Source organism: Schistocerca nitens, chromosome 3 (genome assembly GCF_023898315.1).
Source record: "Schistocerca nitens isolate TAMUIC-IGC-003100 chromosome 3, iqSchNite1.1, whole genome shotgun sequence".
Lineage (NCBI taxonomy): Eukaryota > Metazoa > Arthropoda > Insecta > Orthoptera > Acrididae > Schistocerca > Schistocerca nitens.
In genome coordinates this window covers 619,321,759-619,338,986 of record NC_064616.1, presented here as the reverse complement: position 1 = coordinate 619,338,986, position 17,228 = coordinate 619,321,759, and the positions used below count along the sequence as shown (strand labels likewise).

At 37.6% G+C, this 17,228-nt stretch overlaps 1 protein-coding gene across 2 annotated transcripts in view; it reads left to right on the top strand.

The window, feature by feature from the left end:
• Window positions 1-541: 541 nt before the first annotated feature.
• Window positions 542-17,228, top strand: part of LOC126248555 (polycomb protein Scm) — a 197,114-nt gene continuing 180,427 nt past the window's right edge. Inside the window, exons 1-2 of one of the 2 annotated variants that reach the window (XM_049949639.1) lie at window positions 542-842; window positions 14,995-15,056. In XM_049949639.1, coding sequence (XP_049805596.1) covers window positions 15,029-15,056 — 28 coding nt within the window. In that variant the 5' untranslated portion in view covers window positions 542-842; window positions 14,995-15,028. The remainder of the gene's footprint in view (window positions 843-14,994; window positions 15,057-17,228) is intronic. The other variant, XM_049949638.1, reaches the window with a different exon arrangement.

Below are 17,228 nucleotides of genomic sequence, written 5' to 3'. Positions count from 1 at the left end.
CAGTTATGTTTGCTGTCGGCAAACTCAAATCGTTATGTGAAACCAGTAAAAGAATTTGGGACTTGAGTTTAAAAAATTAAAATAAAAGCTACCATTAATAGAGGTAGTAGCTCGCTGGCAGTGTTGTCCTGTAACTATATTGCAAAATATGTTTCATTGCCCCTATTTATTAACTATGTATTCACTTTTTTCCCCCGTAGTTAGCAGGGTTGACCATCAAACCCATAACCTTGTACTGCATAAATCGATGTAAATCTGTTATGGACGATTGAAAAGCGAATTCATCTTTTTTCTCCTCTTGTTTGTTACTAGTACCGTTAATAGTAGTAGTAGCTCCGTGGCAATATTGTCCTGTTACTACATTGCAAAATAGATGTCTTGGGATGTTTTGTAATCGTTTCCCACTAGTTATTAAATATGTATTCGCTTCTTTCGTCCGCAGGTAGCAGTATTGACCATCTAGTCCATAACCTTGTACTGCGTTATAAATCGATGTCAATCTGTTAAGGACGATTAAAAAGCGAATTTATCTTTTCCCCCTCTTGTCCTCAGTGCTCTTTGCTTAAAAATAGCGGCCAGTGAATAGAATAAAACAAATGTAAAAATTCTTAGGAAATAAATTAAAGAGAGGTGGTAGTGAACTTTCCGTTGTTTCCTGAGTTACAGTAAACGCGTTTGTGTATGAATGAAGTTCGTAGCCGTGGCGTTGTAGTGTAAGGTCTATGATGTTGACAAAGCTGCCGTATTGGTAGTCGAAGTGACGGATGAAATTTGTGTACCGTATAATATGCGTTATGAAAGATTGGAACCCGAAAAACCACTGCTTTGAGATATCAGGAAAGGTAAAGTCAGCCCATAAGTGATCTGAGAGAAAAAGTGTGTGAAATGTGATTTTGTTCAGTGAAGGCGCAATTTGTAATAGGTTAAGTATTGTCCAGAATTCGACGATTTGATGTAAAATGTTGTTATTCTTGTAGAGTTCATTTTAATATGTAAACAAAAGTGTGTTTTTTAAGTAAATTTTTCCGATGCCTAGGTGCCGCTGTTTTATTACGTTGTTATTTCCTCTTTTTCTGTAAGGGCTAGCTCATTCATTACAACACAGAGAATGGGTAACCATCCGTACATATAACAACAAAAATACGTGCATGAGTGACAATATATGTTCTGTTACGTTTTGAAGACTTGTTCAGGCAAACTGCCCGTCTTGACAACATAAATTCCCGTGCTCTGACATGATGCGGTATTAACCGGACGGATCATATGAACAGTGCAGTGACTGTTGTTTTTTCCTCTCGTACATGAAGCTTGACAACTTCCTGATGAGTGAATGTTTTTAGTGTTATTTTCATAATTGTAGCCTCTGACGTATAAGGCTTATTTTTAAATGCAAATTACATTGTCAGTGATTGAGAGTAGTGATCAAATGTGACATAAATGATCTGCTGTTAGAGATGAATGTGAGTTGCTATATAAAACATAAAAGAATATCACAAATTCATGACCATCGTATGTGGAATTTGATTGACAGATTATCACATAAAATGACGTAATGAGACATGTTCCTTTAATTGTGCTTTAAGACTTAAGTCTGTAGCTACATTTCTGTGCAGTGTAACATAACTGAGGAAGAACTGTCATCTGTAGTGGAGATAATAGACGCCTTCAGAACACTGTATTTGTTTCCAGAATGAGATTTTCACTCTGCAGCAGAGTGTGCGCTGGTCGGGCACACAGTTTTAATCTGCCAGGAAGTTTCACTGTATTTGTTGTCATCTCTTTGACATCACATACAAAGTGCTATTTGGTTCTTATTGTTATTAATTCCGACATGAAATGCAGTGTAAGTAATTTGTCTGTCTAAATATCAGGAAAATTGTCGAATTGCATAATCTAAATGGCTGTAACTTCTCTTTTAGATTGATATTGGAGATCTCTCAGCATACAGATATATAATTCACTGCTTTTGTTTTAGGAATAAGATTGCTGTTGAAGAATTGATAGTAATTAATTCTATATTTGAATGCAGTATTCATTTTGGTTTTGGAAAATCACTTCTTATAATGTTTCACTTTCTTAATGTTTGAAATATTTACATATAAGCTTCTAAAATACTTTATTTGTGCCTGCAGTAACTTTGATAACGTATGCTGTAGTGACACACAAACTAGTCAGAATACAAAACTGCCACGTTAAAGATCTTACTTGTTGCGAGACACTCATTAATATAAATTTAGGTTTTTATTGCATCGTGCTGTTTGTTTCGAAGATGGTTGCAATCCTCTTGAGCTGTGTGTTAGTGTTTACTGCTATGCTTACTACCCGCGCTATAGAAAGAATTGAATTGGCATAAAATTTTCCTTTTATCTTTGAAACAAGAACCGAACTCTGCTTTACTGCTATTTCTTTTTAAATTATGAAGGATGTTATTGTTTGAAGTAAGTAACATTGTAATTGACAGATGTCATTGTCACGGCATTACAGAAGCTTTGACCCATGACATCATCAATATGGTGGAAAAGGCTACATCCAGTATATACAAAATGATGACAAAACGTCACTACATATGCACACCAACAAACACGAACAAAAATACAAATGACACAATAACGTCTCCCACCAAAAATAAAACTAATGGGACAACTGCGGAAAATTGGGGTTTAGGGCAGGGGCAAGCTAAATATACAGTGATTAAAAAAAAATTACAGGGATCTGTCACTTCACTATGTAGCTCAACCACAGGAGTTGGTATCAAAAAGCCAACACCTACAACTCTGAAAATTGGAATAAAACCACCAACAATTCAGAAACCCAAATACCTCATATTCACCATACCAATTAAAACACAACTGACCCCCATAAATATAAAACACAAAACGTCACACTTACTATAGAATAAAACCAGAACAAAAATTACTTACCAACAAAAGCCTCTGGCAATACTACCTAGGTTGGCCTACACACACACACACACACACACACACACACACACACACACACACACACACCTGTGCATGCATGCACCGTCAATGCCACATATACGTGTCCATGGCCCGAGCCGCCAAAACTTCCTCGACCTCATGTTGTTGTCACAAACATGACACCTAACATACTTGGCAATAAGACCGAATATCTGCAGAAACTGTATTACAGACATCATAGCATCACCCATCTCAGAACATAATCATACAGTCACGGACTCCACTGACATATCCATGCCCAGCAAAAATGCAATTAAAAAATAATACTTCTGTACGCACAACAAACACCAAAATAATCAGACCTAACAAAAATGCAAAACACATTAATAGAAAAAAACCTTAAAAACTGACTGAAAACACTTCCACAGACCATGTTAGCATGATGACATCCAAAACAAGCCCAATACCACGCATTAAACTCAGCACGTCCACATCCTCCACCAGAGGGCACCATCAAATACAACATGACGTCTACAAACACATCTAACTTTAGAACTCCATGCCATAGTGATGTCACACAACACCGTTATATAATGTTAATGTCTGATGTGACAGCAACTTTTAGTGCATATTTTCAGTTTAGTTGGTTGTTGGCAAAGCCAATAAATGTGAAACCAAAAGAACCTGGTTGTAGTGATAGACTGATCTGTAGCGTAACCCAAGGTATAGGTTAGGTTGGATGGTGACTGTGAGTTGGCGAAGTCACCAAATATGAAACCCAATTAACCTGGTTGTTATGGTTTAAAAATCTGTAGTGTAGCATCTATGAAAAAATTGTTACTGATATCACATTATTGGCTCCATGGGGTTTACGACTTTTACTGCATATTTCCTATATCACTTGTAAAATCCGATGGATGTCCAGTATCAAATATTCCTCTTTATTCAGTTTTCTTCTCTCAGCTTTAAGATTTTTATTTTTCCTATTCTGGTGCCTTATGATCACATAACTTGGTTAAGCTCCTTGTAATCTTGGGCTATTTTTCATTCTGGTTTCTGTTGTGAACTCCTATTAATTTATTTGGCAACTAAAATTAAACAAAATAGGTAGGATGTATTTCGCATAGTTTTCAGTTGAAATGAGATGTGGAGAAAAAAAACTGAAGTTGTAATGGTTCCAAATGAGACCTAACAAAAATGCGAAACACATTAATAGAAAAAAACCTTAAAAACTGACTGAAAACACTTCCACAGACCATGTTAGTATGATGACATCCAAAACAAGCCCAATATCACGCATTAAACTCAGCACGTCCACTGTACCAAAAACAGATGAAGGTGCAATTTTTTGAAGAACATTTAGATTTTCATCACTAGAATAAAAAATTAGAAAGGTAGGGCAGTGATAAAAACACTGGACTCCTGTTTGGAATGATGAGAGTTCAGTTCTCCTTTTGTCGTGCCGCCATTGTCCCCATGAGAGTCCAGTGATTTAACCAATTCATCACCTCTTAGGATTAAGGCCACTGCTGGGGAGATTTAAGCAGTGATTAATTTTTTCGAAACCTAAAATGTGGTGACTGTAGAATTGCACCATAAAATCTGAGGTTTATTGGAAATAAAAAAATGAATGCATCGGCTGTTTATATTTAGGTGGGAATAATTAATTAAGGACATGAAAATTTTCATAGAGGAGAAGGAAGAGTGCATCCAACAAATTTTTTGCAAGACTCTGTAAAGGTTACTACAATGATGAAATAAAACGCATTCCCATGACAATGTTGGTAACAAGAAAAAGAAACTTGTAATCCTAGGCAGTAAATTTCTACTATGCGGATAGACAAAAACTGCATTTGTGACTTTATGAGCGACACAGAAGTAAAGAAAATTATATGGAAAATTAGAACAACATATATTCATGTAGCCTACATTAAACACAATTTTTCTATGGCACCCATAGTGTTGCCATTTTGGTGGTATTTGCTCATCATACTAAAACTTTCTTCCATGTGAGTGTAGGTGCGAGGAACTAGATGTAACGTTGTATTTCAAAAGTACTAAAAAACTTTCTGTGCATGCATTACTTCCCATGGGGAGGAGATTAATGTTTAACATCCAATCATCAATAATTTCATTAGAGATGGAGCACAAGCTTGGTTAGGGAAGGATGGGGAAGGAAATTGGCTGTGCCCTTGCAAAGGAACTGTCGTGGCATTTGCATGAAGAGAGTTAGGGAAGTCATGGAAAACTCAAATCAAGTTGGCTGGATGGGGGTTTGAACCATTGTTCTCAGAGAATGCAAGTCCAGTATGCTAACCACTGCACCAACTCACTCAATAACTTCCCCTTTTGTAGCACACAAGAAAAATGTTTATATAGTACTTTCAGTATGAAGTTATTTTAGCACTCTGTAACACTGTTGATGGCAGGGCAACTAGTTTTCATGTAACTGTGCTAGTATATAAACTTGAATCACTAACAACAAAGCAAAACCTAAAACTTTAATATGTGTATGAATTGTGTTGGCGTGCGTGTGTGTGTGTGTGTGTGGGGGGGGGGGGGGGTGGTCTAATTCAGAAAGAGGACTCATGGCTGAATACCTGAAAGCTTACTTGTCTAGCAGTCTTTTTGTCGTGCCTTTCTGCAACTCAGCATCTACGCTATTTAGTTAGCAGCAATCTGTGGTTTTCACAATATAGTCAACTTTGTTTCAAGTGGTACTCACCTCTAGAACAACCACCCTGCATGACTGACGTTTGTTTGCTTCAGAATCCTGTTCCATAACTTTGTGAAATTTCACTAAATAGAAGACTTTAGTACTCTTTGACTACAGAGTTGATCAACTAGAACTAACAACACAACAAATGTACTATGACTGACAGGTGTGGTTGACTGACACGTGGCAGTGGTTGGATGTTGTTCCCTTGTTGGATGCAAGCAGGTTGCAAAGCTCTGGTGGACTATGCTGATTTATCTTGTCATATGCTATTCTGAAATATGGGCACATTTTAGATGAAGCATTGGACATGAAACAGTTTACCCCAGTGTGGATGCCATAATTGTTAACACTGTACCAAAAACAGATGAAGGTGCAATTTTTTGAAGAACACTTAGATTTTCATCACTAGAATAAAAAATTAGAAAGGTAGGGCAGTGATAAAAACACTGGACTCCTGTTTGGAATGATGAGAGTTCAGTTCTCCTTCAGTACCTCCAGATGTAGGTTTTCTATGATTACTTACGCTATTTAAGGGATTGAGAGATTGTCAGGGCAGCTCCTTTCTAAAGGGCACAGCAAATCTCTCCCTCCCTCCTCCTCCTCCCCCCCCCCCCCCCCCAAATCTTTGCTCAATTCTAGCTTGTATTCTATACCTAAGAACCTCTTGATAGACACGACTTGAAACCCTGATCTTCCTTCCATCCAAGAATAAAACGGATTTTGTACACCACTTTTTTACTGTTCATGAGACAGATTTTCTAGGCTTGAAGCCCTTTATCTTGCCATCTAAATGGGTTCTTCGTGAGTACTAACACCCAAGGAAAGGAAGTAGGTCAACGAACTAATCCTCACAATCAACATCCACATGTAATAGGGCATGTTTAGTGCCATAATAAATGTTCTCGATTTGTACAGAGAATAGGGAGGGTCTGATATAACTTTTCTCATACTTATTTGTAATAGATTAGAAACTATAGCAACTAGATTAATTCTTTTCAAAGAGTTTGTAGTAACATCCTATTGTCAAAGCAGATGTGTTACATTGGATTACTAAGCCTAGGAAATTGAAAATGCTTGGAGAGTGTTCTTGAGTTCAGTGAGACATTTAACCACAGCTAAAGTATTGTAACATAGTTTGACATGAGTATTAGTGGGTAGCAGTTATGAAGTAGATTTGAAAGGAGGAAGGCATCACTGATAAAAAGGCTACAAAAACTGTTATTATTGTAATAAATTAACAAATTCAGCAGCCCACAATCTTCAATTAACTGCTACAGTAATATACCAGTAAAGATTTTCATCATATCATCTTACTGTTGAATGACCCAAATTGAGTGAGAAACTTTAGGTGAGGTATGTTGGTTAACAACATAGCGTAAGTAAGTTGTGAAAGTTATGCTGACTGATGAAAAAGTGTGGTCTTTCCAGTGCAGAAACTGCTTTTGCAAGTACTTATGTTGAGTAGAGTTGGTGGTGGTGGTGGTGGTGGTGGTAGTAGTAGTAGTAGTAGTAGTAGTAGTAGTATTCATCTGTGGGTCGCCCTTACAAAGATATTGGACACGTCATGGTGTTAAGTTTCAGAACAAAACAAAAAAATTCGTGTGTACATACATTTACACACTTACAGGTCTAGTTTGATAGGATTGAGACAGGTTGTTGGCGGTGGTAGGAATCATTCTCACATGTGGTGAGAAGTAATTTACAGAAACCATGGAAAACATAAATTGGGATTAGAACTTCCATATTCCTGAACACTATGCCAGTCTGTCTAAAACTATGGGACCTCAGTAGGTTTATTCCTTTTGTGCAGTACTGTTTTGTTTACACATTATTGCAAAGTTACTTCATAATGTGAAAAGACAATTTCAGCTGTCAAGTATCAGGACACCGATGTTTATATTCCATTTTGTGTACTGAAATTTCCTGTCTGTTTGCCTGAAAAATTTTGTTGGCATATTTCCATAATTAGTGGAATTTTGACCTCAGAAAAAGGCTAAGTAAGATACTAGTGTCATCCATTGCAGAGCTTTGATGAAAGTTTTTTCCTAGAAGTGATGAAAGATTATAGTGCAAATGTGTATTGTGAAGTAACAGACATGCTTTTTTTATTAATTGCGTTCCATTTTTTACTGAACCTTCACTCTGTGTTATCAAAGGAATTCTTCAGTCTCTAGAATGTATTACCTAATAGGTACTGTTAATGTATTTTAATAATCTCTTTAATATCCTTGTTGTTGTTGTTGTGGTCTTCAGTCCTGAGACTGGTTTGATGCAGCTCTCCATGCTACTCTATCCTGTGCAAGCTTCTTCATCTCCCAGTACCTACTGCAACCTACATCCTTCTGAACCTGCTTAGTGTATTGATCTCTTGGTCTCCCTCTACGATTTTTACCCTCCACGCTGCCCTCCAATGCTAAATTTGTGATCCCTTGATGCCTCAAAACATGTCCTACCAACCGATCCCTTCTTCTAGTCAAGTTGTGCCACAAACTTCTCTTCTCCCCAATCCTATTCAGTACCTCCTCATTAGTTACGTGATCTACCCACCTTATCTTCAGCATTCTTCTGTAGCACCACATTATCCTTAGGCAATTTAGTGTACAATTTATCTTTTGGTAGGCGGAGCTGTTTTGTTTATTCTTTCACGGTGAACGTAAATTCAGTCTAGATCTTGTTCTGTGGTCAGGGACAGATGTGTTTGCAACAATTATCATGATTATTATTTATATGTGTCACTGTAAATAACTTGTTCCATGCCATTACAATTTATTCTGCAACTGATCCATAGAACATGAAACCAACTAACTGATCAATAAATGTATTCACACTATGTGTTTAAAATCCCTTAAGGGCATAATATGCTGATGACATTCTCTCTGCAAGTAAATTTGTGTGTTCACATTACTTCAGCTGAGAATCAATACCCAGCCCTATAAATTTTGTTTGTGAGCCATTCTACAGAAGTACCAGCTAAATTTTCTTGCACACTGTCATATTTCCTCACCTGAGTGACAGGAATGACATTTGTTTTATTTGTGTAACTTTGTTGTATACTGAACAATTGCAAATTTTCTTGAGGGTTGGGCTCTAATTTCTCTGATGTTCTTGTCATGGTCATTTCACGAGACACGTGTGAGAACTAGTAATATGTTGCCCATATGTTCTTGGAAGATATGCTCTTTACACTCAAGCACATACTGAATAATCCTGTTATGAAACTTGCTGCTCTTTGTTGAATTTTGTCTCTCTCTTCTATTAATCCAACCTGGTAAGAGTTCCAGACTGATGAGCGATATTCAAGAAGTGGTCTTCATATGTTTTGTAAGCCATTTCTTTTGTGGATGAGTTAAATTTTCTTAAGATTCTTCCAATAAATCTCTGTCTAGCACCTGTTTCTCCAACATTAGTTTTATGTCATCATTCCACTTTAGATGACTCTTGATGGTTACACCAAGGTATTTTAAAGTTGTTAATGTTTGCACTGATTTTTTCTCGCAAGGGAACCTCCCCATCGCACCCCCCTCAGATTTAGTTATAAGTTGGCACAGTGGATAGGCCTTGAAAAACTGAACACAGATCAATCGAGAAAACAGGAAGAAGTTGTGTGGAACTATGAGAAAAAGCAAAATATACAAACTGAGTAGTCCATGTGCAACATAAGCAATACAAGGATAACATTAGATCAGGAGTGTCGTGGTCCCGTGGTTAGCGTGAACAGCTGCAGAACATTAGGTCCTTGGTTCAAGTCTTCCCTTGAGTGAAAATTTTACTTTCTTTATTTTCGCAAAGTTATGATCTGTCCGTTTGTTCATTGACGTCTCTGTTCACTGTAATAAGTTTAGTGTCTGTGTTTTGCGACCGCACCGCAAAACCATGCGATTAGTAGACAAAAGGACTTGCCTCTCCAATGGGAACCGAAAACATTTGATCGCAAGGTCATAGGTCAACCGATTTCTCCACAGGAAGACACGTCTGATATATTCTATATGACACTGGTGACGGCATGTGCGTCACATGACAGGAATATGTTGTCGACCCACCTAACTTGTACACTTGGCGAATGGGTAAAAAGATTCTTCTACCTTGCCCGATTTAGGTTTTCATGTGGATGTGGTAATCACTCCCAAAAAAGTGATGAAAACATAAGGGTTTGTCACATAAACTGAAAATAAAAAATTAAACTTTTCACTCGAGGGAAGACTTGAACCTCTCGATCCGCAGCTGCTCACGCTAACCACAGGACCACGGCGCTCCTGAGCTCACATGGCCCTTGATGTTGCCTATCTTGTCATGGACTACTCAGTTTGTATATTTTGCTTATTTTTTTTTTTTCATAGTTCCATACAACTTCTTCCTGTTTTCTTGACTGATCTGTGTTCAGTTTCTCAAGGCCTATACACTGTGCCAACTTATAACTAAATCTGAGGGGGGTGCGATGGGGAGGTTCCCTTGTCAGTAGCGTAACCAGGCAGTTGTAGTTTATTTGATTTTTAGTTGTATGCATGGAATTGAATACCTTAGAAAGGACATCATCTTCTGCATGGACTGTTATTAAATTCATTTATTCAACATGATCATGATTTCAGCTTATAATGTCATTTTCGAGTGTAGCTTTAACAACATAAATTGCTGAAAGACTGGTTCAACTGCACTTGAAATATTTTACAAAAAAATTACATATATATTTTTTAATTGTAGCTGTGCCTGTCTCTGTGTAAATGTGTCAATGCATCTTCCCTTTTAAGAACACACTATTGTTGTATCATCCATGCGTATAATAATATAGGAGTCTTCATCAGTTATACAAAAGAACGTAGCACTTCCCTAGATTGAGAAAGTTATGTCAAACTGGAATCGAAGAACAAATTCACTCAATGCCTTGTAAATTTCTTACTTTTTATAGCATTTGCTTTGAAATTCATACCATCTATGCATACAATTTACACCATGCATCTGCCAGGTTGAGTAAATTCATGTTTCAACACATGGTTTAACATTTTAGTGAAATGTTTAGACATGGACGACACGAGGACTGTTCTCATAAAAGGACCAATACACTGATGGTCTTCATAGTGAGATAGGCAGAACTATAATTTTTTAAACAATTTTGTTTTTATAAAATATTTCACAAACAGAAATGTATCTATTTGAACTGGTCTTCAAGCTAGTTATGTTGTAACAGCTGTCACTTGAAAATGGCATAGTTAGACGAAATTGTGATTGTGGTGAATAAATTAATTTAGTAACAGTCCAGGCAGAAAATCTCTCGTTTTTAAAACAGCAGTGGCTATCTTTGCCTATTTATGCACAGTATTTTACATTTATTTGTGCTCAGGGTCAACTGACGGACTCTCCACCAATCATCGATCCTCCACGTGTCTTCCTGCATTTCACTACAATCACCTTGTGTTGGAACCTTCCTACAGACAATAGCATCATCTGTAAACAACCTCAAGGAACTTAACAGTGTTATTCAGTAGATTGTTTGTATATATGTTGAATGGTAATGGTCTTGAAACCCTTCCTTGGGTTCCTCTCAGAATTACATCTGTCAATTTCATCACATTAACATCAGTGTGTGGAGTTCTGTCTGTTAGGAAGATCTGACTCCAGCCACAAATTTAACCCAGTACTTTAGAAGCTTGCAGTTTGTTCTTTAATTGACAGTGAAAAACTGCATTGAATTCCTTCCAGAAGTGAAGGAATACATAATCAACCTGAGCACCTTTGTCTGCAGCACTCTGGATTTCATGAGTGATGAGACCAAATTTGGTTTTGCCAAAACTGTGTTTACGCAATCCGTTTTGAATTTTATAAAGTCATTCTCCAAAAATGTCGTAATTCATAGGCATAGCACATGTTCCGTAATTCTCTGAGAGACTGATGACAGTAATCTGGTCAAGTGAAACTTTATGGTTCGGGAGATCTTTTCAAGTCTCAAACATCTATGATGTATATATGCAGACCGGAGTGATGAATGAAAATTTGTACCAAAGTCAGGATTCAAACCCGGGTCTCCTGCACATTAGAGAGATGCGCTAACCACTAAGCCATCCTGGCACAATGGCTTTGTATGACTGCATGGACTATCCTAGCAAACATCCATCCTCAGTCCAAATTCCCATTCATGCCCCAGCCCACTTTCTTCTGTTTTTGAGTTTTGAATGGGAATTTTGATTGATGATTAAGGTGTGCTAAAGTAGTCTATGCAGCTGTGTAAAGCCACTGTGCCAGGGTGGCATAGTGGTTTGCACTTCTACCCAGTGAGCAGAAGACCCAAATTTGAATCCCAGGCTTGGTGCAAATTTTCATCCTTCACTTCAGTCTGCATATATACATCATAAGTGATATAGGCCCATAATTATGTGCATCAGTCTGGCAGTACTTCTTGATAATGAGAATGGCCTGATCTCTCTCTCTCTCTCTCTCTCTCTCTCTCTCTCTCTTTCTTTCTTTCTTTCTTTCTTTATGCTAGCTTTGATAAATTGCTGCTAGAAAGTAAGCAAGTTCTTTCACATAATTTGCGTAGAATCTCAAAGGTATCTCGTCTGATTCAGATGCCTTTATACTTACTGAAAAATTTTAGTAAATTTTGTACTTTGAAATAGTTTCTTGTAATATGTCATTTTGACATTCATACGATGATTGAAATTAGGAGCCATATTATGATCTTCCATTGTGAGACAGTTTAGAGTGAATTCAATATTTTGGCCTTCTGTTGTCTTCCATTTCATGCACTGCTCTCCTTATTTCGTTGTGGCTTCATGCAGATTTTATTTGTGAACTAGACTTCAAATTCGCTTAAATCTATGATGACTGTCTCTTTGCTTTTGTAACAACTTTCTAAAATCATTATTGAACTATGGTAGGTCTTTCCCATCCCTCGTAACCTTGCTTGTCAGATACTGATCTGAGGTGCATAGTAGTGCAATGCTGTACAATTTTTGCCATTTATGTTCCATGTCTTCATCTTCGGGGCTCAATATTTTGTGTTGACTGCTCAGATACTCTGCAGTTTGTTTCCCATCACTTCTGGTAAGCAAAGGTATTTTCCTACCTTTGTTAACATCCCTTGTAACAGCTGTAATTGTAGATGCTATAATAGCTGAATTATCACTGATGTCCTCTTTTGTGTTAACTCATTTGAAAAGCTTGAGACTGTTAGTTGTTATGAGATCTGAGACACTTACCTCGTGAGTTGATTCCTTACCTATCTGCCCAGTGTAAGTTTCAGACGAGAATTAAGAGCAGTGTCTCATGAATCCCTGGCTCTGGCACCAGTTTTAATTGTGTAACCCTCCCATTTTATAGCTAGGAAGTGAAAGTTTCTCCCTGTTAAAATAGGATGATCAGGAGACTTAATCACAATGTTGTCCAAGTTTTCTGTGAAGTGCTCTTCCTCAGCCACATGGTCTGTAAGCACTTCCAATTACCAAGCTTGAGCCCACATTTGATGCTCACATTCACCCAGATTATTTCATGTTCAGATTCTGTTATAACCTCACTAGATATTATTGAGTTCTTTAAATTAGCCACAACCAGTGGTGTCTAGCAGACTTGCGATATATATTCCAATCATCAGTATTTTGCTGTTATTCAGTTTGAGATTCAGCCAGTCTCAGATACGATTAATAAGCCATACTAATTCTGGGACCTTACTATGTATGCTCCTGATGTTTAGGCTTGTTCTGCTCTCCTACATCATGTGTTTTCTGGCAGCCAGTGACAGTTTAGTAGTGTTCTGAGTGCTCTTGAATGTTGTATGCAATGCAAGCATTATATGTGACTGCAGCGAGTTATTTAGTGAATTTTTATTCTGTTTGTTCTGAAATGTCGTGACTGATGGTGGTAGTGACAAAGTTTACTCAAGCAAGTGAGAGACATAATTTGAGGGGTATACGCTTTCATCAAGTGCAAAGCATGTGTATCCATTTACCACTCACCTGTCACTTGGAACTGGCAATAATGCAATCTCCGTCCTATTATCGATGTGCGCAAAGTGCTGTCGTTCTTGGATCGGATTGTGATACTGTATTATTATTTTCTCATTTTCATCTGCAAGGATGTAAATTCTTTTCTGAGACTAATGTGGATATTCCCTCTGATAACTCTAGTGAATTTGACATTCACCCTATAGAGGTGTTCTAGTCGGGTTTACACACCACATGTACAGTATTACGCAAATAGAATTTCCATTGTGTAGTAAATGCCTGACCTGTGATGGGAGGAGGGGGGACTACACTTCTCCACACAATAGTGGAAGTCGAGAATGATGCAAAATTGTCTGAGCCTTTGGTTTAGAACATGCACAAAATAGTTAAGTTTTACATGAACATACCCTTTCATTTTCTCATATTTGGAAAAGATGCATTTTGGTAATAAAAAATTACCTATCTTCAGAGGCTATAATTTTTCATGAACAATAACTGTTTTGGTATAAGGGCTATTGTATAGTAACTACTGTAAAAAGTTCCTCTGAATGGTTATCGGTGGACTTAAAATGCAGGATGCCCCAGGGGGACTGGACAGTATTCAGGGTTATGACAGAAACGATAGTTATAAACAAAAAAAAAGTCTAGTGAATATGGGCTCTAAAATGCATACCTTAAGAGCTATTAACACTTCATCATTTTTGCTACTGCGGAACACAAGTGCTCATAGCTCTTTAGGTATGCATTGTAGAGTCCATGATTACTAGACTTTTTTGCCTTGAATGTTTGTTCCTGTCATATCCCTTAATACTGACCATCCTGGACACCCTGTATAGGAGGCTACTGAGAATGCCCAGGTCAGTCTCGCACATAATTCAAGTAAATTCTGATGGGTAAAATTTGTTATATTGTTACTATTCATGTACATTTTCATACTTGGACTAACAAAGAAAGAAACCTGCCATATTTTCTTTATGAAATGAACCATTAAATTCACAGTTTAGTTATAGTATATGAAGTGGAGTGTAACTTTCACTTCTGAATGTTACTGTTTTCTGGTTGAATATGTCATGCCTTTCTTTTAGTTATGATACAAAATATACTGACACTTTGTAATTAATCGTCACTCAGGTAGCCATCAGTATGGTACTTCATAAGTTCTACATGTAAAGTAATGTGTGAGATGCCAGTGGTATGTCATCTTGCCCCTTTATATTGCAGTGTAAAAACAATTTTTTTTTACTTGTAATGGCACAGTGTATGTGAAAAATGCAAGATTGAAGTGTTTGAAATGTTGTATAATTTCCTACCCATGTAGGAAGACCAGCTGAACTTCAGTGCTAGTTTCTAACTTAATCTCTCTATTAGGAATATTCACATTTATGTTATATCTAGCTGTTATTAAACAAATATCTATTTACAGATTGTTGCACGTAGCAGAGAGAAGTTCCACCCCTATGTCAAACACCACAGGGAAACTGAGAGGTTAGTCATATTTATTGCGTGAATCAAAGAGTAAATTATTTATGGCTCTTTCAGATGCATGTTATAAAATGACTTTGTTTTTGAAAGTATCATTAGCAGGTAGTTCCAATGTGAAAATACCTACTTATTAGTCATTAGACCAAGATGCACTTGTCTTAAGATTGGAAGGTTTTATGAAAGAAATGAGGAGTGCAAAGATATACGAGAAAACTAGTCACTAATTCACTTGTAGTAGAATCGTTCATTCAGCAATTAAATGACCATTGATAACAGGAGTGAACTGTGCATACAATTTGGATGATAAATAGAAAGCTTCATACTGGTTCTTACACATTTAATAAAATCAGATATCTGCTAAGGCATGTAAAACACAGTCCCAGTATTGACATGCAGTTAGTGTCAATAACATGAGGCATTGAAACCTCATGTGAAAGAGAAAGATTGTTTAAGCTTGTAGCACAGTCTGCTGTAGTTTGTTATGGAAAGTATGAGCAGGTAAAGAAATTTTGTTAAATAAGCTTAGAACATAAACTTTGTAGGTAGAGTATATAAATCTCAGAACAAAATAAAAACCATATTAGATACAGTGTGGCAGTGTCAAAGAAGCAGCAGAAAGGTTCTGTTATTGACTCACTGATGTACGGGGTGCAGCCAGTCAAGGAATATGTTAGGGAACTGGTTTAAAAAATTTTATTTCGAAAGCCCCAGTTAAGTCTTTACAAGTTTTCTTGCAGCGTAACTTCTGCAATGTCTATACGACCCTAGCTACCTGCCTTTCAGAGCTAAGGCAGTTCTATCTGATTAAAGCTGCTGACAAGACACACCTTCAGCCGTCTACTGAAGTATTGTTTTTATTTGATCTAATTTCCTTTTCTCACTTAACATCAGCCCTTTACGCCCCCTCACAAGTCCTGACCACTCAACAACCTGTACACTGAAAAGAGGGAATATGTTATAAACACTACAGAGATATCTAAAAAACTTCAATAATAATTTCTTGTTTAGGACAGGTAAACTGATGAAAACTCATTTGATTTGATTTATTAATCAATCCGTGGATCATCTCACAATGGTATAGGATTTGTCATCATAATACAATGAAAATAAATAGCGCAAGGTATGCATACACACAGAATATATAGCAATTGTTTTTTGAGAAAGGGACAGGTGGTAGGCTCTGGCCTTACGAAGGAACTGGGTGATGATGTAGCATTTCTGGATTTACTTCTAGTGGAGGCTGAGCACATCTACACCACACACAGTATATTAGATCACGTAATTAAAACTTGAACAAGATAAGAGTACTTAACTTTGAAACAATCCAGGTCCAGAGGAATCTCATTATGTATGTGATACTGTCGCTGCATAGTAAAACTTATCACTTTGTTTGATAAAGAATGATAGTCGTATCTCAATGCACAGTTGACTATAAACTTTGAAAGACAGTTTGGCTTCAATAACTCGCACTGCTGGACCTGAAGTAAGATGATACTGTCATCATAAGTGATGATTAACAAGTGGGATGAGTGACACTGCATTTTGAAGCAAGCAAGCATCCAACTGTGGTGATGTATGGAAATTCTTCGGGATGTGTGTATGCCAACATCTCTTATTTGCTGCTGCGTCAAGCGGCGTCTGTCCTTACTTGAAGTTCCGTCATGAGGTACCAGGTTTGGCATGGAACCTGCTGTGCCACATGATGATGGGGGGAGGAGCCTGAATGCTGACGTAGCTGAGGAGAGGAGGGGGGGGGGGGGGTGAAACAACACCCAATGGCAGTGATGTAGACACTGAGGTCAGGTTGACTGGAAGCAGAACTCCAGTGGTGTCATAACAGGTGTCAGGAGAGAGCTCCTCCACAGACATTGGCTTTGGCAGCGAGACCAGTGGCAACGGTTCCGAAACGTCAGTCTCCGTCGGCATCGGCAATGAAAGATTTCCGTGGCGGCTGCAGAAGCTACTACATACAGGGTATGGGGACAATGACCATGGAATAATTCTGTCAGTGACTTCCTGTCATATAGCAAGGAATGGTAGGAGGAGAGAAAAATCTTTCTTTAAAAAAGTCTTGCTCCTGTGTGTGGGAGAAAGAGTTTCTCCATATGACTTTTTGATGTTTTAACGAAGCATTCAGTTTCACTGTTAGTCTGAGTGTGAAGAGGTGCAGTACTC